This window comes from Triturus cristatus, chromosome 9, assembly GCF_964204655.1.
Source record: "Triturus cristatus chromosome 9, aTriCri1.1, whole genome shotgun sequence".
Lineage (NCBI taxonomy): Eukaryota > Metazoa > Chordata > Amphibia > Caudata > Salamandridae > Triturus > Triturus cristatus.
In genome coordinates, this window is record NC_140592.1 from 668,975,672 (window position 1) to 668,994,502 (window position 18,831).

An 18,831-nucleotide genomic window follows, 5' to 3' on the forward strand; every position below is an offset into this window, starting at 1 on the left:
TCCAAATGTAGATTTAGATAAGATTCTTTCCCTCGCTGATAAGATTTTCCTTACAACAACTCTTAAAGCACAATTCTATAAGACTGTATATAATTTATATTTTACACCCGCAAAACTGTTCACATGGGGCAAACGAACAGACGATAAATGCCCGCGGTGTGGGATGGGCCCGGCACATTTAATACACATGTTTTCCGAGTGTAGTAAATTGACAGTACTTAAAACTAAAATTTCAGATTTTTGGGAAGAGGTTTTTTGCCATAAAGTACAGATGTCTCCTACTTTATTTGTGATCGGGCATGACAATACTTTGAATCATACTAAGGAGGAAGAGATGTGTCTTTTTCTGGGTATGGCAGTATACAGACTGATATTAGCCACTAGATGGAAAGACATAGATCCTCCTAATTTCCAAGTTTGGATGACTCGCTTTTTGGGTATAGCAAACCAAGAAATGGCAATATAAACAGTTAAAGGCAAAAAGGCTAGACAACGGGGCGCTCTGATTTGGATGCCAATTATCACTTGGAAAAACAGATTTTAGTTTAGTTTAGTTTGTATAGATTATTCTGGGTTGTCTCTGTTGCTGATCTGATTACTCGGAATATATTCTTTTGCATCTTTTTTCTTTTTCTTTTACCATTATCTTTGGGAGGTACCTAAAAACTTAGACTATTATTTGTAGTATTGTATTATTGTATATTATTCTTATTGAAGCCTTGGTTTGTATATGTTGTACGTAATGAAGTTGCCTAATAAAAATTTATCAAAAAAAAGAAATGTAAATTGTGCAGGAATACGTACATTAGAAACTATTTCGTATTAGTCAATTTTGCACCTTGGTATTAATACTTTGAATTACAACATGTGTAAAGCTTTTTAGCTGAAAGTAATTGTTATTTGTTAGAGTATCTTCCCATTATGTATAAGGAAATAGAATGCTGTGCACGCCGTCATCTTAAAAAATAAGATGTGCAATATTACGCTGTAATTATTGATGTTATGTGATTGGATTCGATCTTATTGATAAGTTTTAAATTGTTTATATGGGACAGTTTCTTATTTTTTGTGTTGGGAAGATGTTTTGCTTGTAATTAATTTTGTAATGATTAATTTAGTTTTTAAGATTGAGATGTGAAGTGTTGTAATTGCAATGATTTTAAATAATCAAGCAATAAAAAATATTACATTACACACACTTTTTTCCCTTTTCTGGGCGTAACGGCCACCCCTTTTCTTTAAAGCCCCTTTACCGCCCTTTGCTTATGCTCAACCCTGAAACCTAAAATAGGCCTTCCCCCTTTACGTCTACCCACTCCTTAACCCTAAAATCATACTTCTCTTTACTTCTACTGAGGAAATTCGATTTTCGATCTCGATCGTATTGACCCGCCATTTTGTAATCCGCCGCCATTTTGTGTTGCCCTCACTCAGGCAGCACGGCGAACAAAGTCTTTTCTGCTTTTCCTGCAGCATTGTGTCAAAATAGCCTTCTGCCTCTGTTTACAAAGCTGGTGTTAGGGACTGGCCGAGTACACTAATCCCTGTCTGGTTTTCCTAATCCCTGTCTCAACTATCTGTTGGTTCACACTATTCTCTTCTGACTTTATCTTATCTTCTGGCCTTCACTGTCCTCTGCTCATATTCTCTCATTTCACAACTGTCCTCCAAAACACACAAATGTATCTCGCCACCTGCGAGTCAGCTACAGACATGTTGATAAATTAACCCGTAAGGAGGAGAGACAAACACAGTTGGAGGAGAGGCTTCTTCGGGTTACTCGATACTTTGTTTTCCAACTCTCTCTATTGGCTCTGCCTTATTTTTGAACTTTCCTTATTGGTTCTCGATGTATGTATTAGGTGTGTTTTCTGGTTAATGTATATGTCACCAATGTACTATAAAAGATTGTGCACCACGGAGTGAAGTGGCAGTCTCCTGAGAACATACCGTGTGTACTTCTAGGACAACTGTACTAGCTGCAGCTAATAAAATCTGATCTTTTACGCTGACAGTGTGTCCCCGGGTCTCTGTTAGCTGAAGCAGGAGAACCCAGGAGATTAAGGTGTACCCTGCGCCGCCAAGCCCATAAGGTTCTGGTTCTTCAACTGGCGCCCAACGTGGGGCGGTTTCAGAGGTAGTGGTTCTGCCTGAAGGTCGTGAGGAACCCCGCAAGAAAATTCTGGAGGAATCGCGAACCACGTCAAGCGACCCCTGTATGTCGAAAGTGGTCCGAAGGTCTTTTGAAGCGTGGTTACTCCTTCCTGACGGCTACTGCCGACTGCTGCCCCGACTGCCGCCCTGCCTTGGCCCTCTTTTTGGTGATGTATGGTAAGGCGAGACGATAGACGGGTCTCTGTTGGTGTAAGAAAACATCTTAGTTAAGTATTGGTGGGTTGCTCCCACATTGGTTCTTTGGTTCTTTGGTCCTTTGGTTCTTTGGTTCTTAGGTTCTTTGGGTCTTTGATTCGGGTATTGCAATAACCGAAGCTGAGGGGTAAGTACATTTGTGCTGTGTTAATTGATTTAACCCCCTTGATGTTTGTGAACAGTCCAGTGAAATAACGATGCCTGGTCTGACTAAGTTTAGGAAACTTTGTTGCTTTGGTTGTAATAGGGATTCCCGGCTGGAGGACTCTTGTCCGATTCCTTCGGTTGGAACTCCCACTTATGAGCTCTATTCTAAACATGGTGTTGGCCCCATTGCCTTTAACGAGGCATGGATCCGATACACGAAGAATGATGGTGTTTTAAAATGGCCAGAAAATGGTAGTTTTGAGCCTGACATACTAGATAATTTGGAAGCTATTTTATTTAAAAGAAAAGCCCGGCCGGCAATGTTTGACTCATTCCGCCTTTGGCGTAAGGAAGCCAAACAGAGAAAAATTAAGCAAGAAAAACAAGATAGGAAAACACAGGGTATGACAATTATACAGGCTGTTCAGCAATTTGAAGATAATGAAGTTGATAATGCGATGGAAATTTCAGAGAGACAGCATCGTATGGCGATAGATAAATGCTATCCCCTTCTCATAGAAGAAAGGATTTAGAGTAAGATCCCTTGATGTCTCACTTATTGAGATTGCCTCCGCCCTATGTACAAGGTGCTAATGCACCCCCGTTGTTACAGCCTGTTCAGCCGCCAGATGCACCTCCGCTTGCTCCGGCTCTTCCACATTTGCCCCCTCAAGTATTGCCGCCTCTGCCAGCTTTGCCTTCGACTTCTTTGCCTTCATCTTCTTTGCCCTCTGCTCCCCCACTAATTACTGATTCCTCTTCAGTTAGTTCGCCTAATACCTTGTCCCCTATCCTTATGTCCAATTCTCCGTCTATGCATAAACGACTCACAGATACGGTCTCTGGTCTTTTATCTCCTTTCTTTGAGGCTTTAAATGTGTCCCCGGCTTTTTCTCGAAGACAGTCTCGTAGTCAGTTCCCAGCTTCCGAAGAACGAGAAAGGTTGGACTCTCTCGCTCGTAAATGGATTGAGAAGGGTCCCCAGTATAATGTGCCTGACATTATGCCTACCTTCTCACAGTGGAATGCACCTACGCAGAGATATGTTTTCAATGTCATGTGCGATACTCTCGTTAAAGGATGGGAGGATATGGATTTGGGTTCGGTTCCTCAGGGTCTGTTAGATGTTCAGGCTGATTTTGATAAGGGACTCATTGTGGGTTCTAAGGTTGAGGACGCTGTAAAGCGACGTGTTACCTTTAGAACCTTATTTACCTCACAGACTTTTCTTGACTCCGATCCCTCAGTTAGGTTGACACTGAAAAATTACCCAATGAGAGAGGTTCCTCCAGTATGGAGAGAAGAGGTTGCAGCAGTAGGTGCTAATCAAGCTATTCCTGCTCACTTCCAGCATATATGGGTACATGTCCCCTGGAAAAGATCTGAGGTTTTGGCTCTTAAACAGTCTCTACCGGATCCTCGTAAGAACCCTTCAGGTTAATATAAAGAATTGTCACAGACCGTTGATGCCTGTATTATGAATTTAGCAGACATTGACATGTTGATGGGGAATGTAGTCCCACAAGCGTTATGGGCTAGAATTCGTAAAGAGAATCATGCCCAAGAATTAGGTGGAGACTGGGATGCTATAACTGCCGCAGATAGAGACCAAGTGGGTGGTGCGAAGCCTGATGCTTTGATTTCAGAACTCCCTGGTAGGATTATTACATTAATGAAAATGATGATGCCTGCCTTGAGAGTTAACTGGGATAAACAAGCTGCGTGTAAACAGGAGAAAATGAGAGTGTCTCCGATTTCTTCACTCGTTTCGAAGAGACATTCATTGATCACAGTGGTCAGGATATGACTACGGAGGGTGGACAGCGATTATTTGTAGATAAGTTCGTATTCAACCTGCTTCCCGAGCTGTCGCATAAGTTGAAAGACTCCGAGAGTTCATGGGCTGTTTCTTCTTCAGCCCAGATATTGGCTACTGCTCAATTTTATGAAAATAGAGATAAAGAAGAAAGAGATAAGCAAGAGAAAAAGACTAAAGAATTGAAAACTAAGGTTCTCTTGCAACAGGCTTATCCACCTCGTTATGCTTAGCCCCAGTTTCAACAGCCTCCACAGTTTCAGAGGGTGTATCAAAAGCCTGAGCCATATATTCCGCGACCTTTGTTAGGTCCTAATCAATGTGCCTATTGTAGGGAGAAAGGTAATTTTAAGAATAGTTGTCCGGTTTTATTGCAGCGCAATGGCACACTATCTGCTCCACGAGGTCGCGGTGGCCTCCAGTAAGTAAACAGAGGTAGAGGTCGAGGTATGTTGACCCAAGAACAGCGTTCCCTTCCTCCTCCTAATTCCGTGAACTACTTTGATCAGCAAAACGCTCGGTCTACACAGTATTAAAATGAGGATTGTTATGTTGAAGGGGAGAATGAAAGTCTTCATGCTAACTAGGACAGCCATGGACAAAGTAAGGGAGTTGTGTCGATTCCAGTAGATCAGAGTGGACATTATGTTAATGTCACTACAATGGGTGTTTCAGAGCCATTTCTTTTAGATACTGGTGCGATGAGAAGTTCTATCCTTCATTCAAAACTCCCTGTGGCACCTTTGTCTGGCTTAACGAATGTATCTGTAGGTTTTTCTGGTGCCCCAGTTTGTAATCCGGTCTCTTGCCCTTTGCCTATTTCAATTGGCCCTTATGATTTGGAAGCTCCGCTTCTCTTAACGAATGGTTGCGGCGAGAATCTATTGGACTTGGATCTACTGAAAAGAATACATGCCACAATATCTTGTTCTCCTTCTGGTGTATATCTTACTTTAGGACAGAGATTGACTTCTCCAATGTATTTGTCTAAAGATCAATTTCCACCTGAATTACTCTCTCTTCCTACAACGCTTTGGGCTACGGGTCCAAATGATGTTGGTTGTCTTGAGATCCCACCTTATGTTGTTACTCTCAAGCCTAATGCTGAATTGCCACGCGTTCCTCAATATAGAATTTCCACTGAAGGTGAAAGAGCGCTTTTGGAAATCATTCATGATTTGATTCATAAGGATGTGGTTGAGGAAACGAGAGGTAACATATGTAATAGCCCTATTCTTCCTGTTCTTAAACGCACTGATCCTTCTCAGCCTCCTGTTTATCGTTTTGTGATTGAGCTTCGGGAGGTAAACAAAATTGTTGTGCCACAGTTTCCTGTTGTCCCAGATATCACTGCACTGTTGACAATGATACCTTCTACAGCGGTTTGGTTTTCTGTTATCGATCAGTAAAATGTTTTCTTTAGTATTCCCATTGCCGAAGAGAGTAGGGATATTTTTGGCTTCTCTCTTGGAGGCCGAAGCTTCCGGTTCAAGCGCGCACCTCAAGGATATTGTGAAAGTTCCTCTATTTATAGTCAAGCTCTAAAATGTCATCTTGGTGCTTTTTCTTTGCCGTCTGGTGCTGCTCTTATTCAGTACATGGACGACTTGTTAATCGCTGCTGATTCAGATGATATATGTAAGAATGTGACGGTTGCATTGTTGCGACACTTGTCCGATCTTAATCATAAGGTTTCACCTTCTAAGCTACAATATGTTCGCCGAGAGGTTACCTACTTGGGTCATCTCTTATCAAAGGAGGGAAGACGACTAACCCCAGAACGTATCCTAGCAATTGCGCAAATGTCTGTGCCATCCACACAAAGGGAGGTACGTGCCTTTCTGGGCATTACTTCCGATTGTAGGCAGTGGATCCTAACTTCTCTCTGTTGGCCGAACCTTTGTTGGCACTCACTTTGAAAGATACACCTCAGCCCCTTCCGTGGACTGATAAATGTCAGAGGAGTTTTACTTACTTACGCGCTGCTCTGTGTTCTGCTCCTGTACTAGGTACTCCTGATTACAGTAAGCCTTTTACGGTTTATGTTCATGAAAGAGAACGTTGTGCGTTGTCAGTCTTAACACAGCGATTTGGAGATAAACAGCGACCATGTGCCTATTTTTCGGCTACGTTAGGCCCAGTAGCTAAAGCATTACCTAGTTGTCTTAAAGCGACAGAAGCAGCAGCAATTTCCATTCGTCAGTCGGCTGGAGTGGTGCTAGATAATACTCTCATTGTTATGGTGCCACATGCAGCGGATACTTTGCTAAACAGAAAAAAAACACAGCATCTTACGAGTGCTCGTTTATCTGGATATGAGCTGACGCTCTTGGCTAGTCACGTACACATCAAACGATGTAACACTTTAAATCCAGCTACTTTGTTGCCTCTCCCAGAACAGAAGAGAAAGGTATTCAAGAACAACATGATTGTTTCCTCCGTACTGAGGAAGAGACAAAAGGTAAAATTGACTTAACAGATACGCCATTAGTGAATCCGGATGGAACGCTATGGGTAGATGGTTCTTGTTTTAAGCTTCCTAATGGAGAGACAACTTCAGCCTATGATGTTACTACCTTGCATACAGTCGTGGAAACAGCACGCATCAGACATAATTCAGCTCAAGCAGCTGAACTGATAGCTTTAACCAGAGCGTGTGTGTTATCCAAAGGAAAAAGAGTGAACGTGTATACCGATAGCCAGTACGCTTTTGGTGTGGCGTTCAATTTTGGGCGTTTGTGGAAAGGAATGGGATTCCTTACTTCCCATGGCACTAAGATACAACATAGTCAGTTGGTGACTGACCTTCTTGAGTCACTTGCTTTACCCACTCAGATAGCAATTGTGAAGTGTAGTGCGCATAAGAAGACTACTGACGATGTTGGTCGCGGAAATGCTTTTGCGGATGAGGTAGCGAAAAATACAGCCAGAGATGCTACAAGTCGCATGTATGTTGCGGGCCCTGCAAATTGGGTCAGAGAAAGAGGAATGTATGAGGACACAGTAGAAAGTGTGAAATCAATTCAAGAAGAGGCTACAGAGAAAGAATTGTGTGAGTGGAAAGCAAGTACAGGAATGTTAGATGAGATGGGCTGTTGGGTAGAATTATCAGAGCACCAGCGTTGGCTGTTACCAGACGCCTATGTACTACCTGTAGTTACTATGGTGCATGGTCCAGCTCACCTAAGTGCGAAAGGAATATGCAAGCTTTTGGCTCCAGTGTGGCAGAATGAAGGAATACCACAGTGTGCAGAAAATGTAGTGAAACATTGTATTATTTGCTTATTGTACAATCCAGGAAAGGGAACCCCAACTCCAGGAGGTCATTTTGCTCCTCCAACCTATCCATTTGAGGTGTTGCAAATCGATTACATTCACATGGAACGATGCAACAATCTCAAATATGTTCTAGTGGTGGTATGTGCCTTTTCCAGATGGATAGAGGCATATCCCCTGAAAGACAATACTGCTTTATCCACAGCCAAAATACTTCTGAAAGAGTTTTTTCCAAGATTTGGGTTGCCGCGCATTGTCTGGAGTGACAATGGGAGTAAATTTTTGTGGGCCAAGTAATGCAAAAAGTTTGTGCGGGTCTTGGCATCAAGCAAAAGTTCCATGCGGCAAACCATCCACAGTCAGCAGGTCTAGTGGAGTGCTATAATGGTACTCCAATGCTCAAGCTTGCTAAGATACAAGCCAGTACAGGCCTTAGTTGGCCCGATGCCCTACCTTTGGCTCTTCTATCCACCAGAACGGCTGTGCATTCTCGTTTGGGACTTAGCCCTTATGAGGTAGTTTTCGGACGCCCAGCCAATGAATGGGGAGTCCCTCGCCCTAAAAAGTACTCTGATATACCATACCCAATGTTGATTGATTATCTGCACGACCTCACAACTAAATTGCGTATTCTCCATCAACAGGCTCAGAGCGCTTTGCCCGAGGCCTCCACAAACTCAGGTCATTCCATCCAACCAGGTGACTGGGTTTGTGTGAAGAATTTCCAAAGGACGAAGAATTTGGAGCCTCGCTGGAGAGAACCTCGGCAGGTGCTCCTAACAACTCGTACAGCAGTGAAAGTTGAAGGAAAGAAGAATTGGATTCCCGGTGTGCACTGCAAGAACGTGCCTTTGCCTTTGCCTTTCGATCAGTGGGTCCGCAAGGGCATAAGTGACTCTGAAAGCGAGAAGGTTCCCCGATTTATACCTTTTAGTGATGCACACTTGAATGGAACACTGTCAGAAAAAGAAAACGACGACATTCTCCACGAAGCTGTACCACCACATTTTCGATTGAATACCACAAATCCACGAACATTGTTTCAGGATCAGACTGTACCTGATAAGGCTCATTACAATTTAAGACCTAGACTAAAGAAGAAAACTTGAGATTCTCTCTTCCATGTAGTTTCAATCCCGGTTGCAGGGTCACGGTAGGAGTCTTGGTTGTGACCTGAGTAGTGACAATAGGTCTGCAGGACGTGCAGTGTCATAGGACGGCAGATAATCATAACCAAGTGATTGAGGAAGATTGCCGTGAGCATCCACCTAGAAGATGGAGACTACATTAGAAATAAGAGAGAAAAAGAATAAGCTGAAAGTAAAATACTGTAAATTAATGTATAGTCGTTGTGGTATAACCTTATGTGTTTTCATATTATTGTGTATTTTATTGGCGTGTATAGATTGGATTGTTCATGCTATGCAGCAAAAAGTTGTCCCTTCTTCTATCACTGTGCCTTCTTATTCTACTATCTCTCCACATCTATTTCATACACTTCCTCAACATGAACTGGTTAGAAGAACCGAATATTACAATAATTTCTTTATCCAGTTATTACACCAACACCAATTGGTAATTAATACAACCGACTGTTGGGTGTGTGGACTAATGCCTCATACCACAGAAAAAGGGATGCCATATTTAGTCCTTCCGTTCTCTTATGAAGGTTCTGCTTGGGCTTATTATGTCATTTTCTCTAATGCCTATCAAAGCCAATTCAAACGACCTGTCAGTTTTTATATTGGTGGACCAGATTTCAGTCATAGTTCATAGATAAAGGGAATGGTAGCTATGGCTAAAATCATGGAAAATAGTAAAATTTCTGTTGATGAGAGAAAAGCATATACTAATTGGAACGTCACTCATTATATCACTAGTCTTAGTGATAGGGTTAAACAGGGAAAAGCTCCACCAATTTGGACTGTACCTCATCAAGGCAATTTCTGTTTGCAAATAAATGGCCAGACTGCTGACACCGAACAGAGAAAAAGCTTTTGTTCTCTTACGTACATCCATTCATCTCAGAATTCGCCGCCGTTAGTGCCATCTCAGGGCACGTATTTCATCTGTCATGATAGAGCCTATAAGTGGTTACCGACTGTTTTTTCTGGAACTTGTTATATAGCTTTTCTTCTTCCCCCTACATACACTGCTTCTTCAAATTTTCATAAAAACAGATATGGCACAGGAATTATTGATTCCAAAGACACAGCAGGACAAGAGGGAGGAGACTTCCTAAAAGGATTTCTTCCTTTTTGGGGTCCTATGGCAAACAGTAGGAATATGAGACAACTGGTTCGTGTTGTAGAGATTACCATAGACATCACTGTAGGAGCTTTGAGTAACATTACAGCGGAACTACAGGCGGATCGTCTTATGACATTACAGAACCGAGTTGCCTTAGATGTTATTCTTGCAGATCGTGGTGGAGTCTGTAAATTGATCAAATCAAGTTGCTGTATTTATATACCTGATGATGCTCCGACAGTATACCAGGCCATCTCTAAATTACATATAATCTCCGAGTCGATTCATCAGGACGAAGGAGCTTGGCCGTTATTGGGATGGTTTTAGGGGACTACTGTCTAAGTGGGGCTGGAAGGTATTAACGTTCCTTGGAATGGTTTTGGCCATCATTTTCTCTTGTTGTCTCTGTATGCACTGTGGCCCTGCCATTTGTGATCTTTGTGCTACTATGTGCATCCCAAACCCTAAGTCACAGAGAACAGAGAATATTAAAATGATGTTGCAACAACAGCTTGATGACCTCATGGTCATTGACATCGACTCAGATTAACATGAGTCCATGTTTTATTGCCTGAGTTCTGGCAAAAGGAGGGTCTGAGGAAATTCGATTTTCGATCTCGATCGTATTGACCCGCCATTTTGTAATCCGCCGCCATTTTGTGTTGCCCTCACTCAGGCAGCATGACGAACAAAGTCTTTTCTGCTTTTCCTGCAGCATCGTGTCAAAATAGCCTTCTGCCTCTGTTTACAAAGCTGGTGTTAGGGACTGGCCGAGTACACTAATCCCTGTCTGGTTTTCCTAATCCCTGTCTCAACTATCTATTGGTTCACACTATTCTCTTCTGACTTTATCTTATCTTCTGGCCTTCGCTGTCCTCTGCTCGTATTCTCTCGTTTCACAACTGTCCTCCAAAACACACAAATGTATCTCGCCACCTGCGAGTCAGCTACAGACACGTTAATAAATTAACCCGTAAGGAGGAGCGACAAACACAGTTGGAGGAGAGGCTTCTTCGGGTTACTCGATACTTTGTTTTCCAACTCTCTCTATTGGCTCTGCCTTATTTTCGAACTTTCCTTATTGGTTCTCGATGTATGTATTAGGTGTGTTTTCTGGTTAATGTATATGTCACCTATGTACTATAAAAGATTGTGCGCCACGGAGTGAAGTGGCAGTCTCCTGAGAACATGTGATTAACACGGACCCCCTGAGTATGGGAAAATAAAATTCCTAGGACAGGGTAATGTACAATAAGGCAAATAACTTCCTAGGCAATTAATGAATTCAAAGTAATGATGCTAGAGAGGTGTCAAAATAGGGCAGCCACAACAAATTTAAAAATTATACAATGGAATTTATTAATAATATTTCTTAATATCACATGAATAATCAATTTTGTCAACAATTAAATACACATCAAAGATGTGTGGTCATTCAGTTCAATGATTCCGTTAAAAATTTCAACATTAATACACAAATAGAAATACTATTGTGGTGAAAGAAATAGTCTTCTACGCGCGTTTCGGCGAAAAGTACGCCTTCGTCAGGAAAAGCCACAATTCTTAAAAAATGATAGATTCACAGGCAGACCAAACGATTTGATGATTTGTAGGATGTTTTTCCAAAGGGGCCTGTAGTTAGGTAAAAAACTGCTGTAATTATGGTATCTTCATAGAAGAGTCTGGGGTTCGATTGCTCGCAGTTGAAAGAGGATGTTTTTTTTAAAAATCTTTTGTATGGTATAAATCCACTTAAAAAATTATTTTTGTAATTGAATATTCTGTTCTGAGTGGGGTCCACGAGGGTTAGTCAAATGGAAGCCTTCACTGTTCACCATATAGTTCTGATATTATAGGTATTGTGAAAGTTGCCCTCAATTCGAGTCGCAATGCGATGTCGTATGGATGACGAACATCTGATATATGGGATAAAATTTCTGATCGGTGATCTAGAGAGCGTCTCAAAGTTGATGGTGAACAGGCCAGTGATGAAAAAAGGATAAAAAGTCTCCTGAGAACATACCGTGTGTACTTCTAGGACAACTGTACTAGCTGCAGCTAATAAAATCTGATCTTTTACGCCGACAGAGTGTCCCCGTGTCTCTGTTAGCTGAAGCAGGAGAACCCAGGAGATTAAGGCGTACCCTGCGCCGCCAGGCCCATAAGGTTCTGGTTCTTCCCTACCCACACCATAATCCTCAAATTACCCTTATGTCCCTTTACCTCTACCCTCCCAAACCTTAAAATCACCCTTACCTCCCTTTACTTCTACCTGCCCCGTAACCATAAAAACCCTTACCTCCCTTTACCTATACCCACTCCTGAACCCTAAAAATCATTACCCTCTTTAGCTCTACCCACCCCAATCTCTAAAATCACCTCTACCAATTGCTTAACCCTAAAATCACCCTTATTTTCCGTTTCCGCTACCAACCTCTAAATTATAATTAATCTTACATCTCTTTACCACTACGCACCCCTTAACTCTAAAATCACCCTTACCTCCATTTACTTCCACCCACCCATTCACCCTGAAATCACCCTTACCCCTCTTTTATTCTGCCAACACCTAAACCCTAATATCATCCTTACCTAACTTCATCTCTACGCACCCCTATACCCTAAAATTGCCCTTACCGCCAAATATTTGTACCCACTTCTTTAACCTTTTTTTTTTTAATTACTTTAAAATAATATCATTTTTTTATGTAAAGTACTGTATGGTTACGGATGTGTGATAAATGTGAATACCCATTGGATATACGTACCTGTGTAGTATTTACCTGGGTGGAGGGGTAAAGATCATGCAGGGAAATGACAGCAGGGTGTAGACTAAATACTACTAGCCCCAGGGAAATTACAAGATATGTGGTAACTGGTTGGACTGGTGGAGATTCATCTGCATGAAGGAGTAGGAGCTTGCTGGTCAAATACCAGGGGAAAATTAGGAAAGGCTAAGGGAATCGGGAGTGAAATTGCCTATTATCCCACTGAAGATAGTTGGTGGGATTGTTCTGAGGCCTTCTACCCCCATTAGTAAAGTATGCTTTATTTACAAATATCATATTTTATTTTCAATCATATGGGAATTTATAGTGATCTTTTGTTTGGAAATTTGTTTCACTTATTTTCAATGAGTGGATTATTGTGACACGCTGTACTTTATACAGTGGATACACGTGTTTATACAGCATGTATATAATCCATAGGCAGCAGAACACTTCAAACATAACAAGAAAATACAATAAAGACGGAAAGGAGATATAGTAACAAAAAGAATTTAACATCTGATAGCTTGTGCAAGCATTTCTGAAGTTCCTGAGAGAGAGGTCAGACTATCCCTTAGGTTTTGAAAAGGTTCCCACAACCAAGGGTCGTTTTTATTTTGCATATATTTATCAGTTTTTAAAATAGCACAATCCACGCCCACTAAGGGGCACTGGAGTGCGTAGCATCAAAGATAACAATTGTTGTGCAGTAAGAAGACGGCGAAATAAAATGATTTAAAAAAACATTGTAACAGTTTTCTACATACATGTCTCTATACTGGACATGTCAGGGTTTATTTAAAGATAGAAACGTATAGCAAATAATATGAAAGTGGCATAATGATGCAAAAACATACTTATATTAACACAGAGCTTCATACAAGTATAACCAATATCTTAAACACCCAAGCCTTTTATTAGTGCCAGGGATTTCAGAGGCAGCGACCTACAGTTATGAGCAGCATGCAGTGCATTCCTGCTAGCTGCTTGGTGGCTGGTAAGGCAACACATCTTTAAACCACTAGAAATGTCTCTGCCTTCACGCTCAGACCGTACTGGTATTTCCACTGCATCAGTTACCCAGAGGGTGAAGGGGGAAATTTGGGCAGTGAAGATCACATAGGAAGAAGGGTGGCAGATGTGGGGTTCTTTTTCTCATACCTGCAACATGCCATATCTCTGAAGATGTAGGCGTGGCTAACCTTATATGTAACTCTTTCCGAGATGGAGGCTTTTCCAGATTGGCTCCTGAATTTCCCAATCCCAGATGGAGATAATCTGTTTCCTGTAATGTAAATTCTTCTCCAGACCATATAAGGAAATATTGATAAAATGTTTATGTGTCACAGCACATTTGTTCTCTTCACTTTCATCGCTCACTTTACTACCATTTTTGTTTTTCTCTTGATTTTGACTCTACTTTTTAGGTGGATTGCTGCCTGGATTCTACTCTTGAAATATCTATGCCAGGCTCTTTTTTAATCCTATATCAGGGTAGGTGTGTTGCCTTCCTTTCCAATGCGAATTCATCTTCAATCAAAAGCTATCAAGATTGCCAAGGTGGGTTTCTCTCCCTTTAGTGGCTTTTTCCTCCTGACTAGGACCCTCTTAAGAAGACATTTTGTTGCCTTTCACAAGTATGTTAAGAAAAGGGTGGCACCATGGCTAATGAGAGAAGGCACCCTTTGATCTGGTAATCAAGAAAGAAACTTGATTGGACTTCACAGTGTCCAGTGCTTGACCTTATACTCAATCCACCATGCAGTCAGTACCATAATAATGGGTTATTAAAAACAACCAGCCCGTGGAAATGAGAGAAGTAGGAACAAATGTTATATAAAAGACACAAATGATTACAATATTGTCTTTTGACCTGCTAGTGTTTTAGTGTTTGACACCAAAGGGTAAGGGAAGGATTTCTGCAACGTTTAAAAGTACTGGCCATAGGTGAGGGAGCACTGAAAACCCAGCAGAGCAGCGACACCTAACTGTAGGGCTTGGGTAATGCATGGGCAAAAAATCTTAAGAAACTGGATCTGTCTCACATGGCCTTGGGAGCTGCACACCTAGTGGATAACCAGTGCATTGGAAGAATCCCTGGAGGAAGTGAGCAGCGCGGCAGCACCAGCACCCAAACCAAATGGTTTTGTTATGGAGCCCAAACCCAATGAACTTATTTAACAGATTGGAAATTACAATGATGCCGAGAACTAAGGCTGTATGGACTGGCAATAGTTTCTAGTGGGCATTTCCACAACAGGAACACCACCGGCGTATGAAAAAGTTGCACTTATGCACCTTACACAAGGGTTTAGAACTGGAGGGCTTTGTTTTCTACTATACTGCCCTCCACGTGATTATCGGTAAATAACTCCCATCTCAGCCAAACCCACTCCACGAGCCCTATGGCTCAACGTCACCTCTCTGACCTTGGTACCCACTGGACTATTCTCTGGGGCAGCTCGAGGCTTGCCATCAGATGCAATCATGTCAAGGGAGCGCCACTTGTTCTTGGCAGGAGAGCAAACTCACAAACAAGGGAGAGAAAGACATTGAGGGTGGTCAGCAAAACGAGACAGGACGGGAGGGAGGCATAACATAGGATGAATCTCTGGGGGGAGGGGGAGGTTTAGGGAGTACACAAAGGTGGAATAAACGGAAGGGGTAAATGATGGAGCAGGAGGCTGCCGAAGAAAAATGAGGCATTTACATCTGAGCGGATACACATGAAGGAGAACAGTGAGGTTTACAGCTTGTTACTAAATGATACATCAATATTACAGCAGTCATATTGTCTCATGCATAATATTTTTGCTCATGTTTTTACTTCTACACCACCAGTTTGCACTTCAATCGCTGCGCTATTTTATTCCACTTTAAAAGAATCGGATGATTAGCCACACACGCTTCCCCTTTTGTAATGAATTATTCAGCAGCCATCAGTCTGCACTTTCTAAATTGGTGTTCCTCCACAAATCTGTTACTGGTGCAAATGTTTTGTCTAAATGCCTCCTGAGGGAACATGACTGCTCACATATTCCCCCCCCCCCATAAAACAGGTTTTGTTTATAAGCCCTGGCCTCCACCAATATTTTGTTAAACCCTACTGTCGAGGGTGGAGGAGAGCTAGAATGGGGTAATGTGTATGAGTAAGGGAGGAGAAATAGAGATTGGACAGCCAGGAAGGGAGTGAATGGGAGGGGAAGCACAGATGAAAGAGAGGGTGAGGGTGAGGGACAATGCTAAAACAGAAAGAAAAAAACTGGTAATCCAGGAAAAGAGAGAGGTCGAGGGAAAGACGGGGAAATATGAAGATAGGGCCAAGGTAGAATAGAAAGGAAGCAATGGAAAGGGGCGTAGATAAGAGAGAAGTGTGACGTTTGAGACGGGGGGGGGGGGGGGGGAGGAGCGGTTCGACAGATACACAAAGCAGTGAAGGAGACGTGGACGGCAAGACAAACGTAGAGTCAGACTAACCTTCCGCAGCAGGCAGCAGATCCGCTCCACATTTTTCAACCTCTCCCGCTGTGGAAAAAAAAGAGAGAGGGAAAAAGATCAGGGACCCACGCTTCAGTTCAGTTGTTCTTTCCTTTTGCCTGAAATAATTTGACAGTTTAATTGTACTAATTGAAGGTAATCAGAGAGCCAAACATACAGCTTGTAATCATTAATGCCACGGAAACAAAAGTCCTTTCCTGAGTCGCACAAACCGCGGGCCTCCCCCTGTGCGTTGCTTTAAAGGTGCTGAACATACGCCCGCGTGCCACGCGCCTGTGTGCTGCCCAACACTGCGCGCGCCGCTGCAGGGCATCCTGCATTGTCTTCAGCACTGTGGGCGCGAGGCTGTCACTGGGCCACAGAGAAGGCTGACACATAAGGCAACAACGGGCGCCTGCCTGTAGCACCGGTACATGCAGTGCGGAAGTGATATGTTTACTCTTACCACGCTGAGTAGGTGACGTGGTGCTACAGAGCTTGGGGGGGTGCGTGCAGCTTCCAAGAGACCCTTCTTTTTAGATGAATGCATTTTGCATTCTGAAACTTGTTTTGTCAATAAATTAAAACATAGGTTTGGAAATTTGAAAGACCAGGAAGCAAAAAGCTAGGTTGAGGGGAGAGGATGGATGGTTGCCCGTCAGGATCACTGGGCGCAATTTCACCGCCTGGAAAAGCTGTCGAGCAAAATGTCATGCAGATTGGGCATAAGGTTACAAGCGCATTATCAACAAAAAATAAGGATAACCCCAAATTGTTCCACCATCTTTAACCCAGCCTTAAACATAATCTCCTGGAACGCGGCCGGATTCCATAGCAGCCCGGAGAAAATGACCTTTTTATCCACTCTGGAGGCTGATATATTGTGCATCCAGGAAACATGGTGCATAGATAGGTTAACGCCTTTAAAAGATTTTTATGTTTTGGAAGTTCCGGCTGCGCCCTCTAAGAAAGGGCATGCTAGGGGGGGGCTCGCCTGTTTACTGTCAAATAAGTTTCAATGGAGATTTTCCCATTATATTGACTCCAGTAGACTTTTCCACACAATAACATTAGAAAATATGTTCCATGACAATGTAAAATACCCCATGGTAATTTTCAATGTGTATATTCCGCCTGAGGAATGTTTTAATGATAAATTGCAGCGGGTTCTCCAGTATATGGATAAGATAAAAAATTCACCTCCTTTTCCTGTAATCTTGCTTATCGGTGATTTGAATTGTAAAGTTTCAAACGCTAGTCTAAAACTCTTCAGGGATAAAGCTAAGGAGGAAGCACATTGCATCCCCCAGACGCTCTTCCCTGAAAACTTAAGGACAAATAAAAGGGGGAAGATCTTGTTAAAAGAACTAGCGATCGGGGATGGTATTATCTTAAATGGAAGATTTCCATCTGACGTCCCCGCAAATTATACCCACAAATCCCCCTTTGGGTCATCAATTTTGGACTATGCTATCGCCAGCTACAGTCTGTTTCCCCAGATTCTTGACTTAAAGATCACACCCACGACTCTGAGCGACCACAGTATATTGTTACTATCAATTTCGTTAAATTCTATGAATACGGCATCCTGGTCGCTAAATGGCAGGGAGGCTACCTTCCACTCGACATCTGGAAGATGCTTCTGGAATAATGCTGTGTGAGAAAGTGGCTCTGTATATACTGTTCCCTAATAGGTACAGGGTGTACAGAGTCCACAGTCCCCCAGAGGCTGATAGAGGTCAAAGTTAGGTATGACCTTACTCTCAAAAGTGGTAGCTTGGTCGAGCAGTAAGGCAGTACCAGAGGACAGTGTAAAGCATTTATTGTACACACTCAGTCAGCAAATGGTTTCACACACTCAATAACTGAACTCTAGGCCAATGATTTGTATATATAAAATATATGCTTGTTTTATTTTTAGAACCACAAAGGGGGTAAAAATATACTTTCTCAGAATGAGAGGTTGAATATAAATACTTTTGTTTCAAGCAATAAATTTGTGTAAACCGTCACAGTTGGTTGCAATAAACAATCCTATTTCCTAAACATAACAATGCATTGAGCTCAATGGTAAATTCAGGTTATTTGTAATAAATTACTGTTCAGATTACTTTTGGAATTCCAGGTCTGGATCCTAGAACCAGCCTGGGGTCAGTATTCAGAATCAAGTGATGAAAGTCGACTTAATAACTGTAATGATTTTTAAATAATATTTAGCTATTTCAAAAGTTAGCACTTAGAAAATATTTCACAGAAAACATTCAATGGATCTCTATGGCAAGAAATTCAAATTGCAGGTAGAGTACTTTATCGTTACTTTAGTAATCCAGGACTGGGTGCCTAGACCCAGGACTGGGGTCCTTATCAAAAACAGGTAAGTAATTTCGTTTGCAGAAATGGTACGATTTTAAAAGAATATTTCAAATTTGCAAAAATAGACACTTAGAAGAAATTTCACAGAAAAGCAGACAATGGTTTCCTATGGGAGAAAAATGAGTTAGAGGTAAGTATAGTTGTGAGTACTTTTCAGGGTCAGGGCTGGGCACCAAGATCCAGCCCTGGGAGCTCACCCAGGAACAGGTGAGTAAATTCGTTTTTGTCACTTGGCTGATTTTTGGTGAATTTTTACAGTTTTGAAAAGTTCACACTTAGAAGATTTTTGAAGAAAAAGCCAGTCAATGTTACCCTATGAGGAAAATGAAGTTAGCGGTTTAAGGGTAAGTACTC

The 18,831-nt window shown here is 42.0% G+C and overlaps 1 protein-coding gene across 1 annotated transcript in view; it reads right to left on the minus strand.

Annotated features, from left to right (window-relative positions):
- The window catches only part of CNIH2 (cornichon family AMPA receptor auxiliary protein 2), a 774,677-nt gene that overhangs the window by 289,405 nt on the left and 466,441 nt on the right, over positions 1-18,831 (minus strand). Inside the window, exon 3 of the mRNA XM_085625735.1 lies at positions 16,105-16,152. Within this exon, the coding sequence (XP_085481861.1) occupies positions 16,105-16,152 (48 nt within the window). The remainder of the gene's footprint in view (positions 1-16,104; positions 16,153-18,831) is intronic.